General features: G+C 35.2%; 1 protein-coding gene across 9 annotated transcripts in view; it reads left to right on the plus strand.

The window, feature by feature from the left end:
* CTNNA3 (catenin alpha 3) overlaps positions 1-14,937 on the plus strand; it is a 1,640,794-nt gene that overhangs the window by 97,815 nt on the left and 1,528,042 nt on the right. For 8 of the 9 annotated variants that reach the window (XM_026504310.4, XM_048218672.2, XM_048218678.1 and 5 more), the window contains one exon: positions 6,746-6,938. In XM_026504310.4, the coding sequence (XP_026360095.1) occupies positions 6,746-6,938 (193 nt within the window). Of the gene's footprint in view, positions 1-6,745; positions 6,939-14,937 lie in introns of those variants that run through there. The other variant, XM_057308883.1, reaches the window with a different exon arrangement.

Raw genomic sequence — 14,937 nt, forward strand, 5'->3', positions numbered from 1 at the left:
CCTAATCCAGTATGACTGGTGTCCTTATAAAAGGAGATTAGGACATACAGAGAGAGATACCAGGGATTCATGCACACAGAGAAAAACCATGTCACAGTGAGAAGGTAACGAGAAGAGTGCAAGCCAATGAGAGAGGCCTTAGAAGAAACTGACCCTGTTGACACCTTGATCTTGGACTTTCAGTTTCCAGAACTATGAGAAAGTAAGTTTTTGTTATGTAAACCACCCATTCTATAGTACTTTGTATGGCAGACCTGGCAAACTAATACAAGGATTAAAATGTGAAAATCAGTGGGGAGCCTGGGTGGCACAGTCGGTTAAGGGACCGACTCTTGGTTTTGGCTCAGGTCGTGATCTCAGGGTCATGTTCTCAGGGTCATGAGGTGGAGCCCCCGGAGTCTGCTTAAGACTTTCTCTCCCTCTCCCTCTGACTCTCACCACAGTGCTTGTGTGCGTGCGTGCTCTCTCTCAAATAAATGAATAAATCTTAAAAAAAAAAATCTTAAAGAAAGTGAAAGTCAGTAATAAAAATCTTTTTACTTATAGTCTGAAAATGAACTAACGTAAACTGTCTTTTTTCTTTTTGGCCAGAAAAGAAAAGAAAAGACTGAATATAAATATATATTTGATTCTAGGTCATTTTGAACTGACTTCAAATAAAGTATAGGAAAGGAGACTTGCTTTTCTATGATAGTAGACATCGGAGGTGACAAAATATCCTGCATTAAGGAATTCCTTTTGGTGAAAACTACCATGTGCTATCACTGAAATTAAATTTTAATTTTGTCTTAGCTATCAGCTCTCTTTGTAACTGAACAAATCATTCAACATTATAACTCTTGGTTAAAGTCTCTAAAATCTAGAGTTTCATTCATCTTTTTATTAAATAAACCACTACTTATTTATTATTTATAGTATACTAGCTCTGGGTTTTTAGAATGAGGCAGTCATGGTCTCTGCTGTTACCAAGTTCATGGTAAAGCTGGGGAAATGGTATGATAATAGCTAAATACAAAATGTTACAATGAGTGGTGTGAGAGGTACAAAGCAAGGGGCTGTGAGTGGTGGGGTGGGGTTGGGGGAATGTTCCAGGCTGAGGATGCCAAACATTTCTTGTTCTGGTCCTAATAAGTAGCTTGTGGGAAAACTCCACAAATGGAAGATGGGAGTGAAATTTAGTCAGAAGTGAGATCATAAATTGCATCATAAACTATGCTTTAGACTTTATCCAGACCATGCTTTAGACTTTATCTTATGGGATGCTGGGAGCCATTGGAGGGTTTTAAGCTGGTGCAAGTATTTCAGATTTGCATTGTAGAAAGATGGGTTTATGGAAATGTGGAATGGGTGTGGAGACGTGATGAAGGCCAGAATCGATGCATATACTTTTTGTAACAATAGAGTGAAGGATAAGCCTGAAATTGAGGCCTTGCTTCTGTGTCATGAGGATAGCATGGAAGGAGTGTAGGCTAGGGCAGTTATCCAGGGAGCAGGTATGAGAAGCAGTGGCCCTGGACTGCAGAGGAGGTGACAGAAACGAAAGCTTTTAAAGAGACATTTTAAAGTACCTAGAGAGGAGGATAAGAGAGAGGAAGTAGCCCAGATGACCTCTGGATTTCTGCCTCAGTTTAGAGGTGTCAATCCTTGAGGTAAGAAATACAAATGGAAGAGGACCGTTTTTACCCCACAGTCTGCTGAACTTGATTATCTGCTGCACAGACAAAAATAATTTCAATCTCTGTCCCTTTGCACATGGTTCCCTTCACTTGGCTGTCTTCCCCTGCTATCTGCCCTGGTAGAAAGCTCTGTTCTTAAATTCTCTTCTTGGAAGCCCTACTTAATCCTTGTGAATGTTTTCCATCACTTTAGCACTTTCTTTGTATTTACAAGGCTAAGCAGTTATCATTCTGCTTTTTATGTTGCAGCTAGTTGTATATTTCTCATCATCATACTGGAGCTTACTCATCTTTATTTTCTAAATGTCCAGAGTATTGTTTTGAACATAACTTGTGCTCAATAAGTGTTTATTGGTCTAAGATGATCTGAAAGAAGATTGTAGTTGGTTTGAGTGTTAAAAGTCACTAGAGCAGTATACATTTGCTGGATTCTCAATACTTCAATCTTCCACAGTACTTTTGTTAACACAATGAAGGTTGTTTTTGGTAGGAAATAAATAACAGTTGAAATTATCAATAATTTGAAGAAGGGACCCTCCCCTTCCTAAGAGTAGATGGGTATCTTTTACTTTAAGATATCACTGGTTTTACTGTAGACAACTGTCTATAGACAGTTTTATTTTTCTACCCTTTACTTTTTTTCCAGAACTCTGAAGTTTTTAGCTAATTAATATGACTTAAGTGTCTTACATTTTATTTCACACATTAAAATTAACTCAAGGAAGCAAAAGTAGCCCTGAAGGTTCCTGTGAGCTATTGGAGGAAGGTTAAAATTCAGTGTTTTAGCTAGTAAACAAGAGAAGAGGTGGCGTTAACATTGCCTTTTTATACTACAATGATAGTAGAATTAAAAAAAAAGAGATTGGGAAAGAATACGGTTATAGAATATAAATGTATTAACCCAAGTTGGCATTTAGAGAAGACTTTCTACAAAGCTAGCATTTGAAGTACTGAAGCCATTGTTGTATTGATGCAACAAATCAAAGTAAATTAAACCTCATGCCATGTTCTGCAATGCTCCTATTGTGCACTAGTGTTGCTCTATATAATGACAGTTGATGGCTTGGTTCACTAAGCATCTTAATTTAATTATCAGTATCTTTGGAGCTTTTAGAGAAGCACACCTGAATTAGGAAAGATTAGAAAAACCTTTTTTTTTTTGTACTGTAAATTTTAGTATATAAATATTACACAACATTAAAAATATGCCTGGTTTTATGGAATTTAAATGTGCAGAATTAATAAAGCAGGGGATTTCTTCTTTTCATATTATTTGAAGTATCTACTGTAGGACCGTTTCAATAGGGAGCTCATTTCTATATGTATGTGTGAAGGTGTGTCTGTACCCTAGCTCAGATTTACAGACTAAAGAAAAATGAGTGAGCCTAGCCTGGAGGAGCCAAAAATTTTCCAAATTAGAGGGACCCCTTAAGGTCTGAGAAAGAGAAAAAGGGGAGGGTTGTGCATTAGTGACAAAAACGAAGGTTAGCAAGGCATAGACTAGGACTTATATTAGAATCATCTTTGTGGTAAATTCCAACTACAGTTTTTGTGTTGCTTATAAAAATAGAACTGATTTTGTATTGAAAAAGAAAATGAAGAAACAGGAATTATTTTACAGAATAACCTGAAAGCTAATTTTTACTGATTGCTGATATTCCTTCAAGAGATGGGAGACTTTTTCAGATAACAAATGCTCTCCCAACCTTTGGTGAGAGTCATCTGTTATCCTGAGTTAGTCACTGAGGCAAGCTGGTTAGATCCTATATAAGTTGAGGTTAAAAAAAAAAAAAAAAGATTTAGTTTTCTTTTTTCCCCCCACAGGATTACTAAGGCATCTTTATTTTCTGAAATAAAGTGAATCATTGAAAGTGTCACTTGACTTTAATCAATATTAAATAACTATATTAGGGTATTTCTGAAGAAGATATAGGTATAAATGATTTATAAATGTGAATAACTTGCAGGCTGCAACTGCATTTATTTTGATGGAAGCACTATGTTCTTATACAATGTTCTTTTCACATTTCTTCTTTGGCATTTATTATAAGGAACAAAGCATTTCTGGAATGCTCATTTTAATTTCAAAGCTCAGGCTATTCTATGGAAAACATTTGGCGCATGGAGGATCTGAACAATAATAGAAGAATGTTCAGTGGGAAACATCATGAATTGTGGCACTTAAAATACATTCTGAAGGAACATTTAGACAATGATACTTATACTTCATTTTAAACAAAGATTTTAAACTAGGTGCTATAATTTTTCTTAATCGGAACAAATATATTTTAACTCTTAATATATAAATTAGACTGATAATAGTGAGATATCTACCTTTTGGAGTATGTGAAAACCCATGTAATAAGTCAGGCATATTATCATCTTTATTTAATACATAATAAAGACACGTGGCCCTATTTGACTCCTTGCAAAACATGTAGAATGTGCTCTGTTAACTGACTTCATCACATTTAGCACAGGGGACCCCAAGAGCAGCATGAGGGTAGCCCCAAGAGAATACCTCTGACAAGGATCCGGTAACAGATTTTCTGTATCTATGTGCAGAATGGACTAGAAAATGTACATTGAATGTCAACCAATATTTGTGTCATGTTGTGAATTTTACAAGACATTTTACATATTTAACCTTCACACAGTCATAAGAAAATGTTCTCATTTCCCAAGAGAGGAAACAAAGACTTGCTTCAAGGTACTACACTCTGGGTTGTGAACATGAAAATAAAGCAAGTTAGAATAAAGCAAAGGGTCTATTGGATGGAGGAGGAGAAGGGCAAACAAAAATTATTTTCATCTACATATTTCCCCCATAGCTTGTAAGTTCTTTCTCAGTTCCTAATTAAAAAACTGGGTCCGGATATACAAATAAACAAATATGTTGTGCTCTATAAGCAATAAACAAGCCAAACCTCTATGGGCTACAGAGCAGGAAGGGTTATGTATAATTCATTGTCAAAGATGTGGTTCATGATTGTTATAAGCCTTGGCTATTTGATGATATATAGGATTCTAGCTTTCCATAGGAGTTTCAGGTCGGCCATTTTATTTTTTTTTTTTTTTTTTTTTTTTTTATTTATTTTTTTTTTTTAATTAATAATGATTTTTTATTATATTATGTTAGTCACCATACAGTACATCCCCGGTTTTCGATGTAAGGCTCGATGATTCATTAGTTGTGTATAACACCCAGTGCACCATGCAATATGTGCCCTCCTTACTACCCATCACCGGTCTATCCCATTCCCCCACCCCCCTCCCCTCTGTAGCCCTCAGTTTGTTTCTCATAGTCCATAGTCTTTCATGTTTCATTCCCCCTTCTGATTACCCCCCCTTCCTTTATCCCTTTCTTCCCCTACTGATCATTCTAGTTCTTATGTTCCATAGATGAGAGAAATCATATGATAGTTGTCTTTCTCTGCTTGACTTATTTCACTAAGCATTATCTCCTCCAGTGCCGTCCATGTTGTAGCAAATGTTGAGAACTCATTCTTTCCAGGTCGGCCATTTTAAATACTAGATACGAGTTTTTTTTTCCTTGCTCTCCTGTGGGGATCTTCCAGCTTTGCTTATAAAAATATTAACCAAATTTATTATTGGGATTCAAGGTTTAATTAAGAAATGGATATTTTTTACGATGTAATTTTGTATGAAGTTTAGTTTCCAAATACAGATGCTTAATTTCTTTTTTTTTTTTTAAGACTTTATTTATTTCTTTGAGAAAGAGAGAGAGAGATTGTGAGTGAGGGAAGGAGCAGAGGGAGAGGGACAAGCAGACTCCATGCTGAGTGTGGACCCCGATGCAGGGCTCAACCTCATGACCCTGAGCTGAAATCAAGAGTGGACACTCAACTGACTGAGCCACCCAGGTGTCCCAGATGCTTAATTTCTATCTCTAAATAATGCCCTTATCATTATTCTTTTTTTAAAGATTTTATTTATTTATTTGAGAGAGTGTGAGAGAGAGAGCATGAGCAGGCAGAGGGAGAGGATTTGGGGCTCAATTCCAGGACCCTGGGATCATGACCTGAGCTGAAGGCAGATGCTTAACTGACTGAGCCATCCAGGTGCCCCTAGTTTATTCTTATTTTAAACAAATTTGCAAAAGGAATAATGTTCATTATTAACATATTCTGACAATGCAAAATATAGAGATTAAAAAGCCCCTTTTTTCAACTACCCCATTCATTAAGCCATTTATATAATAAATATTTATTGGACACCTACTTTGTGTGTTGTTTGGTGCACTGGAGGAAAAAAACCACATTTTCTGCTTTCGTGGTTTACATTTTAGTATTAGGAGCATGAAATAAATATAAATTTCAAAATAAAAAAATCAGGGTCCATAGGTGTTTTGAGGAAATATAAAGTGGGTTGAGGTTACAGATTGAGAGAGGGTGAGGATGGGGTAGTCAAGAAAGTCCTCTTGATAGGAGACTGAACAAGACCTGTTTCAGAGGTCTACTGAGGTGGGAGAGTGTAGGACAGGTAAGAGAGGTCACAAAGGGCCAATATGTAGGTCATAGTAATGATTTGGGTTTTGTTCCTCTGAGGTAACCAGTGTTTTATGTTTCAGAGTGGTTTTGTACCCCCTCCACATTAATAATCTCTATACTCAGCCTAAATAGACTAATACTTACTGACCTAATTATGATGATTTTTCTTCCCTCTTAATATAGACTGCTGATTATAAAGTGATATAAATAATTCTTACATATGAACATTTATAAATACATATAAAATTAATAAAAAAATATATACTGTATTGTTTCAGTAGTAAAACTTGATAAGTTTCAATCTCTGTAGCTCTTCTTTCCTCCTGTCCTCCCTTTCTCCCTTTTTACTTCCTTCCTTCTTTCCTTTTTATCTTTAATTGGAAATTCCATAGTGGCTGATAATATTGCTCTTAGTGCCTTGACTTATGAGAGTGTACCAATAGTACTGGGAATAGATCATGTTACTGTGAAATACTTCCTTTTGTTCTGGGCTGTGATGTCCCAGGACTCTGTTCTCACAATTTGTCTAACGAGTGGCTTGTATTTTTCCAATTTTAGGTTACTACACTTGTAAATTGTCCCCAGAATCCTTCCAACAGGAAAAAAGGACGTTCAAAAAGAGCCAGAGTCCTTCTAGCTTCTGTGGAGGAAGCAACTTGGAATTTATTAGACAAGGGAGAGAAGATCGCCCAGGAAGCCACGGTTTTAAAGGAAGAGCTTACTACTTCCCTTGAGGAAGTTCGCAAAGAAAGTGAGTACTCTAATTCTGCTCGGGAGCAAACTGTGTATCCTTAGGGTGTTAGCTATGGAATTAGATTTGTGAGTGTTTTGTTTTTGTTGACTTGAGTTTATTAGTCTTTTGTAGAGCTCTGAGGAGCTAGCTGTGGGAGGCAGAGTGGCTCATTAGACAGCTCTGAGGCTCAGAGTACTATTCCTGGTTCTTTCCTTCACTTGTTCCGTCCCTGCAGGCTCCTCCTTCCCCTCACATGCCATAGCTTATCCATAATAAGCAAAGAGAAGTGTATTCTGTGTTGTCATAGATATAATGAGAAAGGACTAATGAAGCTGAAGGTGTATTTTCCCATACATAAATAAATTATAAAGTTCCTTGTTAATAGTTGGAGATAACAAATTACAGACCTGACCACTCAGGAATACATTTTTTATTTTTCGATTTTCTAGAGGTTTAGATTTCCTAAACTTAAAAAGAAGTGCTTTGCATAAACTATGCATAACTCGTGTTGTTGCTGTGTTAATATTCTAAAATGAAAGTGTACATTTTACCTTTTGGTGTATTTACTTATGATAATACAACAGTTTTCTAATGAATGTAAGACTCATTTGCAGTCTGTTTTTAAAAGAACTGTCCTATTTATGTATCAGCTTGCTGCAAGGAACTATTTTGAGAAGATAAGAGAACTTAAATATTCCTGTTTTTCTTTGTGAAAGAGACTTGGGGTGTTCAGATATTTTTCTTCCCAACATAACTTTATGAAAATCAGGAAATGTTTGCTAATTAAATAATTAAGATGAATATACTAGCTACAATAAACTTTAGGTCAAATATAGGGGAGTTATTTTTTGTTATATATTTTATCTATGATTTATATTTTATAGAGACTCTTCAGAAAATATAAAGAAAACATAATGCCTAAGATAATTTCACATGAATTCATCACTCCTCCCTGCTCCCTACCACCTTAGACCCACTCTTTGTCCTGTTCTCTCGGTTCTGGTACCATCATCCACATAGTCACCAAGGCAGTTTAGACTCTTCATTCTCATTTCACCCTCTCTTCCAGTTAGTCTCTAAGTTTAACAAATTCTTTTTTTTTTTTTTTTAAATGACTTTTTATTATATTATGTTAGTCACCATACAGTACATCCCCGGTTTCCGATGTAAGGCTCGATGATTCATTAGTTGTGTATAACACCCAGTGCACCATGCAATACGTTAAGTTTAACAAATTCTGTCTCCTTCTGTCTCTCAGATATTTCCCTCTTCTCCATTACTAATGTAGCCTCCTGAATTCAGGATTACTGCATTAGCCTTACCTTATACCAAAGCCAAATATATCTTTTAAAGATGAAAATATACTCATTTTACTTCCATGCTTAAAATCTTTCTGCCATTCTCTCCCTTTTCATTTCCTGATTCTTTCCTTTCCTCCAAACAAGAACCTGAAGTATCTTGAATGGTCCATGTTGCCCTATGCCTCTGCACTTCAGTTACCAACTATTTCCTTCACCTGGATTACTGCTCTCATTCAGCCAATTATTCATTGCAGGAAAGCTCAACCCAGGTCTTTTCCAGGAAGTGTGTACTGACCTCATAACGCTGATTTAGATGTCCCTCTTCTGTGTCCCCACAGACTCTGAACATCTCTCTTTCATTGGATTTACTACCTCATACAACATTAATTTACTTGTTCAGTAAGTCTAGACTCTTAATTCCTTGAAGGTGGCAAACACCAGGTCTTATTTGATGAGCAATACCTGATACATGACAACCACCTGATAAATGTTTGTTAAATTAATTTAAAAGTGGAGCATCATTTTGTCACTTCATATTATAAAATTTTATAATGATTTTATCTTTGCATTTATGACATATTATCTCTTATGGTTTCTTTGCTGAGTCTTTTGGTAAGGAATATGAATGCTATTCTGGTACTGTTTTTGTCACGTAATGTGATCTATTTGACAACATAGTTTTTATAAAACACCTAATAATAAATATGTAAGACATTGGTCATTCTTAGCAGGGAACAGTAATAGCATAAGTTGTCATGAAATGGTGTATATTTAAAAAAAGTAAGTTAATGGTTTTTGGCTCCATAAAAGAAAATTATTTTAAAGAGAAGGTCTCAAAGAGAAGTATATTTGGATTCTAGGATTATGTCGTATATCCTTCACTGTGTTCTATTATAATGTGTGAAATCGTATTATGTGATATATGTGGCATATGCTGTATACACAACAAATACATTTGGTTAAAAATCACCAAGTGCTTTATACTCTGATTCTTTTTGACAAACTGCCAAATTGAACTCCCGCCACTAGAGTGTGGGAGGAAAGCAGTGAAATGGCAAATGGTTCTGGAATTTGGGGAATGGCCAATGCTTATCCTATGGATAGCAGAGATAGTAACAGTGAGAGCACTGTTCTGAAAAACTTGGAAGGAATTTTAGCTCAGTGGTGGAGTTGAAATATCAGGAGAATGAATTCCGACTCAAGCAACTCTTTGATACTAGAAACATATTTTAGTTTCCTGCCCCCTTTTTAAGCGCTTTGTCCAGTGGCATAATATAAAGGACTAATGAAGAGCAAATAGTAAGTTTAAAGAATTTGGGAAAGTGAAAAAACATTGGAGGTAGAGGATATTTTTATTTGTATATTTATTGATTTATTTTCAAAAAGAATTTGAGACTAATTTAGAAAATTTATCCTTCTACTAAAGACTGTAATATATAGCATTACACCAAGGTTCTGTTTTATTTTTTTTTACTGTCTTTAGTGGCTTTAGTTAGAGACCTCAAGTGATAAATAATGTGGGCATTTGATTACCTAAAGAATTTGCCTATGGAAGATAGGACATGGGTAGTTTTAGGGGAGGTTGGTGAAAGGAAAGGTCATAATTGGGTAGAACTGTAGAGACCCAGCAAATGTGGCCCACATAGTGATTATTTATTTTTCACTCATAATCTTACAGCTTACCCCCATACTTATATCTATACAATGGCAAAGTATTAAACCTAATATTTTATTTAGTTTTAGAATATTCCTATAACAATTAGCTAGGATTTAGCTAAGAATTGTTTATAATGTTTGGACTACATGTTTTGCCTTTGGTATGTATGCTACCTTCGGATAACCTCTACTGTACCCCTGCAATGTATAGACATTGCTTCTAAGTCACACAATTGGTTATATTTAAGGTTTTTTCATGGTTTACCAAGAATAAGAAATACAAGGAAGTGCATACATTATTGTGAACAACTCAGTACAGTTTCACATTATGAATGCACAATGTAACCTTCACCTAGATCAAGAAATAGAAACTTACCAGAATCCTAGAAGCACCCCTTGTGCCTCCAACCAGTTATCACTTCTTCACCTCAACGGTAGCAATTATCCTAGGTTATTACATAGGTTAGTTTTTTTGCCTCTTTTGCACTTTACATAAGTAGGATCATATAGTATGTTACATCTCTTGAGTCTGGCTTCTTTTGCTTAGTGTTATGTTTGTGAGATCTCAACATGTAATAGATTATAATTTATCCATGTTAGATTGATGGACAGTTGAGTTTTTACAGCTTTTGGCCTTAATGAACAGTGCTGCTGTGTACATATTTGTGCATTACTTTGGTGCCTAAATGTAGACTTTCCTGCTGGCCTATACTTAGGATGAAATCGCTAGGTCATAAGGTATACACTCAGCTTTAATAGATTTTACCAAACAGTTTTTGAAAGTAGATTTTCCAGTTGACACTCTCATCAGTAATGTATAAGAATTCCACTTGTTCTACATTCTTACTAACTTGGTGTTAGCAAGTGTCCGTGTTTTTGATTCTAGTGTATGTAGTGGTTTTCCACTGTAGTTTTAAATTTTTATTTCTCTGATGACTTTTTGTGTGTTCTAGATATGAGACTTGTTAGTTGTGGATATTAAAAGCCTCTTCTTTCATTATATTAAACTTTTTGATATTTAGAAGTAATTTTGGTAAATTCCAGCTAATTATTTCATTCCTTTGTGGATAGAGATTTTTCTTTTCTGTTAAAAAAATGCCTACTGTAAGTCAAGAAGATATTCTCATATGTAATCATCTATGGGCTTTATTGTTTTGCTCTTCCAGTCTACCTGGAAATAAATTTTTATGAATGGTGTGAGTTAGGCATCATGATTCATTTTCTTTTTCATCTGGGAATTCAATTGATCCAGTATTTTGTGGACGCATATGGAAGTTTAATTGTTTTAGTATAGTTATTGAAAAAAAATTACTTTCTCAATTGAATTTCTTTTGCACCTTTTTTGAAAATCAGTTGACCATTATCTGTGTGTCTGCTTCAGAACTCTGTTCTGTTTCATTAATTTGTATATCTACCCTTACACCAATAACACATGGTCTTGATTATTGTACCTCAGAGTAAGTTAAAATAAAAATTATCTCGATTTTATAAATTTAGGTCCCTTGCACTTCCATAGAAGTTTTGGAATTAGCTTTTTAATTTTTACAAAAAAGCCTGCTGGGATTTTGATTGGGATTAAATTAGATCTGTAGATCAATTTGTGCTGAACTGACATTTTAATAGTAATGAGTCTTCTGATTCAAAAACATGTGATTTTTTTTTGTGATATTATAAAATGGTACTTTAAAGATTTTAATTTTACATCTATCTTTTATTTTAAAAAATTTTTATTTATTTATTTGTCAGAGAGAGAGCACAAGCAGGGGGAGTGTCAGGCAGAAGGAGAAGCAGGCTCCCCACTGAGCAAGGAGCCTTATAGGGGACTCGATCCCTGGACCCTGGGATCATGACCTGAGCTGAAAGCTTACACTTCACTGACTGAGCCTACACAGATGTCCTGTGAAAATTTATTTAATTTAGAGAGAGGGAGAGACAGAGAAATCCCATGAGTAAAGGGGGGGGGGCAGAGGGAGAGAGACAGAATCTCAGGCAGACTTTGTGCTGAGCACGGAGCCTGACGTGGGGCTCAGTTTCATGACCATGAGATCACTACCTGAGTGAAACCAAGAGTTGGGTGCTCAACCAACTGTGCCACTCAGGCACCCCTTTATATCTGTCTTTAAGTTTGTGACACTTCCCCCTGCTTTTTCCCGTCATTAAAAATAGGATGAATATTTTAAAGCTTTGAATGTATAACAGGGTTTATTAAACAAAATCCAAAAACCTATAAAGACTAATGTATTTTATTATATCAAAATTAAGAACTTTCTTACATCAAAAAATTCTTAAAGACCCACTTGGGGAAAATATTGACATAAACACAATAAGAGTCACAAGAACACAAATCAATAAGAAAAGCAAAAGAAAAATGGGCATAAAAGGAATTTTACAGAGGAATAAGCACCAGTCAGCTTCACTGGTGGTCAGAGATATGCAAATGAAGTACCATTTTATGAAATTCAGTTGGCAGAAATTAAAAAGTCTGACATGTTAGAAAGACTTTGAAGTAACAGGATTTTTTATACATTGCTTGGTGGAGTATAAATTGGTACAACTACTTTGAAAAACTGTTTGGATATGTCACTTTTGTTAAATGCCAAAGTTCCATATATATGTGGGTATGTTTCTGGACTCAGATCAATTATATTTCTGGTGTTGTTGGTGCATAGAAATGCAATTGACTTTTTAAAAATTAGGTTCAATTAACCAACATATAGTATATCATAAGTTTTTGTCGTAGTGTTCCAACGATTCATTAATTGCATATAATACCCGGTGCTCATCACATGTGCCCTCCTTAATACCCATCACGTGGTTACCCCCCCACCCCCCCGCCTTCTGTAACCCTTGGTTTGGTTCCTGGAGTCGAGAGTCTCTCATGGTTTGTCTCCCTCTCTGATTTCTTCCCATTCGGTTTTCTCTCCCTTCCCCTGTGGTCCTCAGCTCCATTCCTTATGTTCCATGTATGAGTGAAAATGACTTTTTTAGATTGGTACTTGTTCAGGTATTACCTCTGAAATGAAACATCTGGATGGTTATTTTTAGAAAGAAGGAAACATTTGACACATACAAACACACATGTCCTGTTTTCTTTGGGATCCCTTAGGATGGTAAGATTATGGGACTTTATTTGGCTTATGTGAGAAACTAATTTTATGATATGATACAATGTATGGCATTTGCTGTTCATACATGAAATTGCAAAAAACAAGGACTTGTGACAGATGTATATATATGTCTGTCTGTATATATATATACTCTTTCTATTAATAAACATTATTTAGTTTGTTGTTTGGAAATGAAGGTAAGTATTGATCTGGGTTTAGCAGAAGTCTTAAAGATTTGTCAGTTAAATTTAAAGTTGTAGAAGAAACATGGTTGAAATTTGCTTTACATGTAACTTTGTGGTACTGGGAGATCCCTACAGAAGGTAGTCTTCTCAATTATCCTGGTTTTAGCTTTTGCCTTCAGCTAGAAAAAAAAATTAGATGGAATTAAAGATTTGAATTAGAACTGAAAAAAAAAAAAAGACATTCTTTTGTGTTTTCTTTAATGCTTTGATTAAAAAAGAAAAAGGACAAAAATTATGTGAAATACTAAATAAACCTAGGTCAGAGTTTGTTCCAGTCTCAAAATATGGGCTTACTGTGAGCGAGAAAGGTTGTAGAAAGGAAGTGAACAATTAGTATTTCACTAAGGTATTGTTAAGAGAGACAGAAGATTACAAAAGAAACCGTATTTAGACTCTTGTGCCCTTTCTTTATTCATATGTGAACATTTGTTAATATTTACAGCATTTGCCTAATATTTACCTGTTTTGGTTAAATATTTGGTATCTGAATTTGGTTTTATTTTGGGCCCTGGAATTATGGAAGTAAATAAGATGTATCCTAGGTATTAATAGTCTACTGGGGTAAATAGACATATAAACAGTTATAAAAATGTCTGGTAAATGTCTTGTAGTGGTATGTCTCAAAGGCTGTTGAAGCACATATGAAGGAGAAATAAAATAGTGACTACAAACTTCCCTTTTCCTTTGTTTTACCATCAAGTAGGGAAAGAAGACTCTCTCCCATGTGTGTATAGGTGAGTACATATATAATTGATAGGAAGATGTGGTCTATGTCTAGCCTGTCTTTTCTCAGAGACTTGTATTTCTTTCTCTTCTACTTAAAAAAAAATTAAATATTTGTTGAAACCTTTGTATAGGGCAGGGTCTGTTCTATGTGCTAGGCTCACAGAAGTGAACTAGGCAGACAAGACTTGCCCTCATAGAGCTGATATTTTAGTGGGAAGACAGGTAGTAAACAAGTAAACAGACTTACTTTTAATTCTTAAAGGGTATCAGATTCTTTTTCCTTTGAACATTTAAACATAATGTTAATAGTTTTCTCATGCAAACACTAACTGCTTTATCTTAATAATTACACATTTTTAGATTTCCAGTGATATATTGTTGACCTTGAACAATACAGGAGTTAGGGATGCTGACCCCCATGCAGTCAAAAATCCATGTATAACTTTTGATTCCCCCAGAACTTAACTACTAATGGCCTACTATAGAAGCCTTACTGATAACATAAACAGTTGATTAACACATATTTTGTATGTTATACATGTTGTATACTGTATTCTTACAATAAAATACACTGGAGAAAGGAAAATGTTATTAAGAAAATCATAAGGAAGAGCAAATATATTTACAGTACTGTACTGTATACAGAAAAGCCACATGTAAGTGGACCTACGTGGGTCAAACCTGTGTTAAAATAAATATAAAAATATGCCTTCCTTAATGTATAAGGAGATAATTAATTTGAGATTTCAAGAGTGTTCAGAGAAAGATTAAGGTTCAACATTTTTATATACTGCTCAGACAAGTCAAGATGCCTACACAGGTAGCATAGCACACTGATCAAACCTCCATATACTTTGGTATGAATTATCTGGAATGTGCAGTTTAACACCAACAGTCTAGGCAGTTATTACTACCAGAGCCAGCCATTGGAAACATGTACTATTGGCTTCATGTTGATGTATGTCAAGTGGGAGAGGGCTTG

Source organism: Ursus arctos, unplaced genomic scaffold (genome assembly GCF_023065955.2).
Source record: "Ursus arctos isolate Adak ecotype North America unplaced genomic scaffold, UrsArc2.0 scaffold_7, whole genome shotgun sequence".
Taxonomy (NCBI): domain Eukaryota; kingdom Metazoa; phylum Chordata; class Mammalia; order Carnivora; family Ursidae; genus Ursus; species Ursus arctos.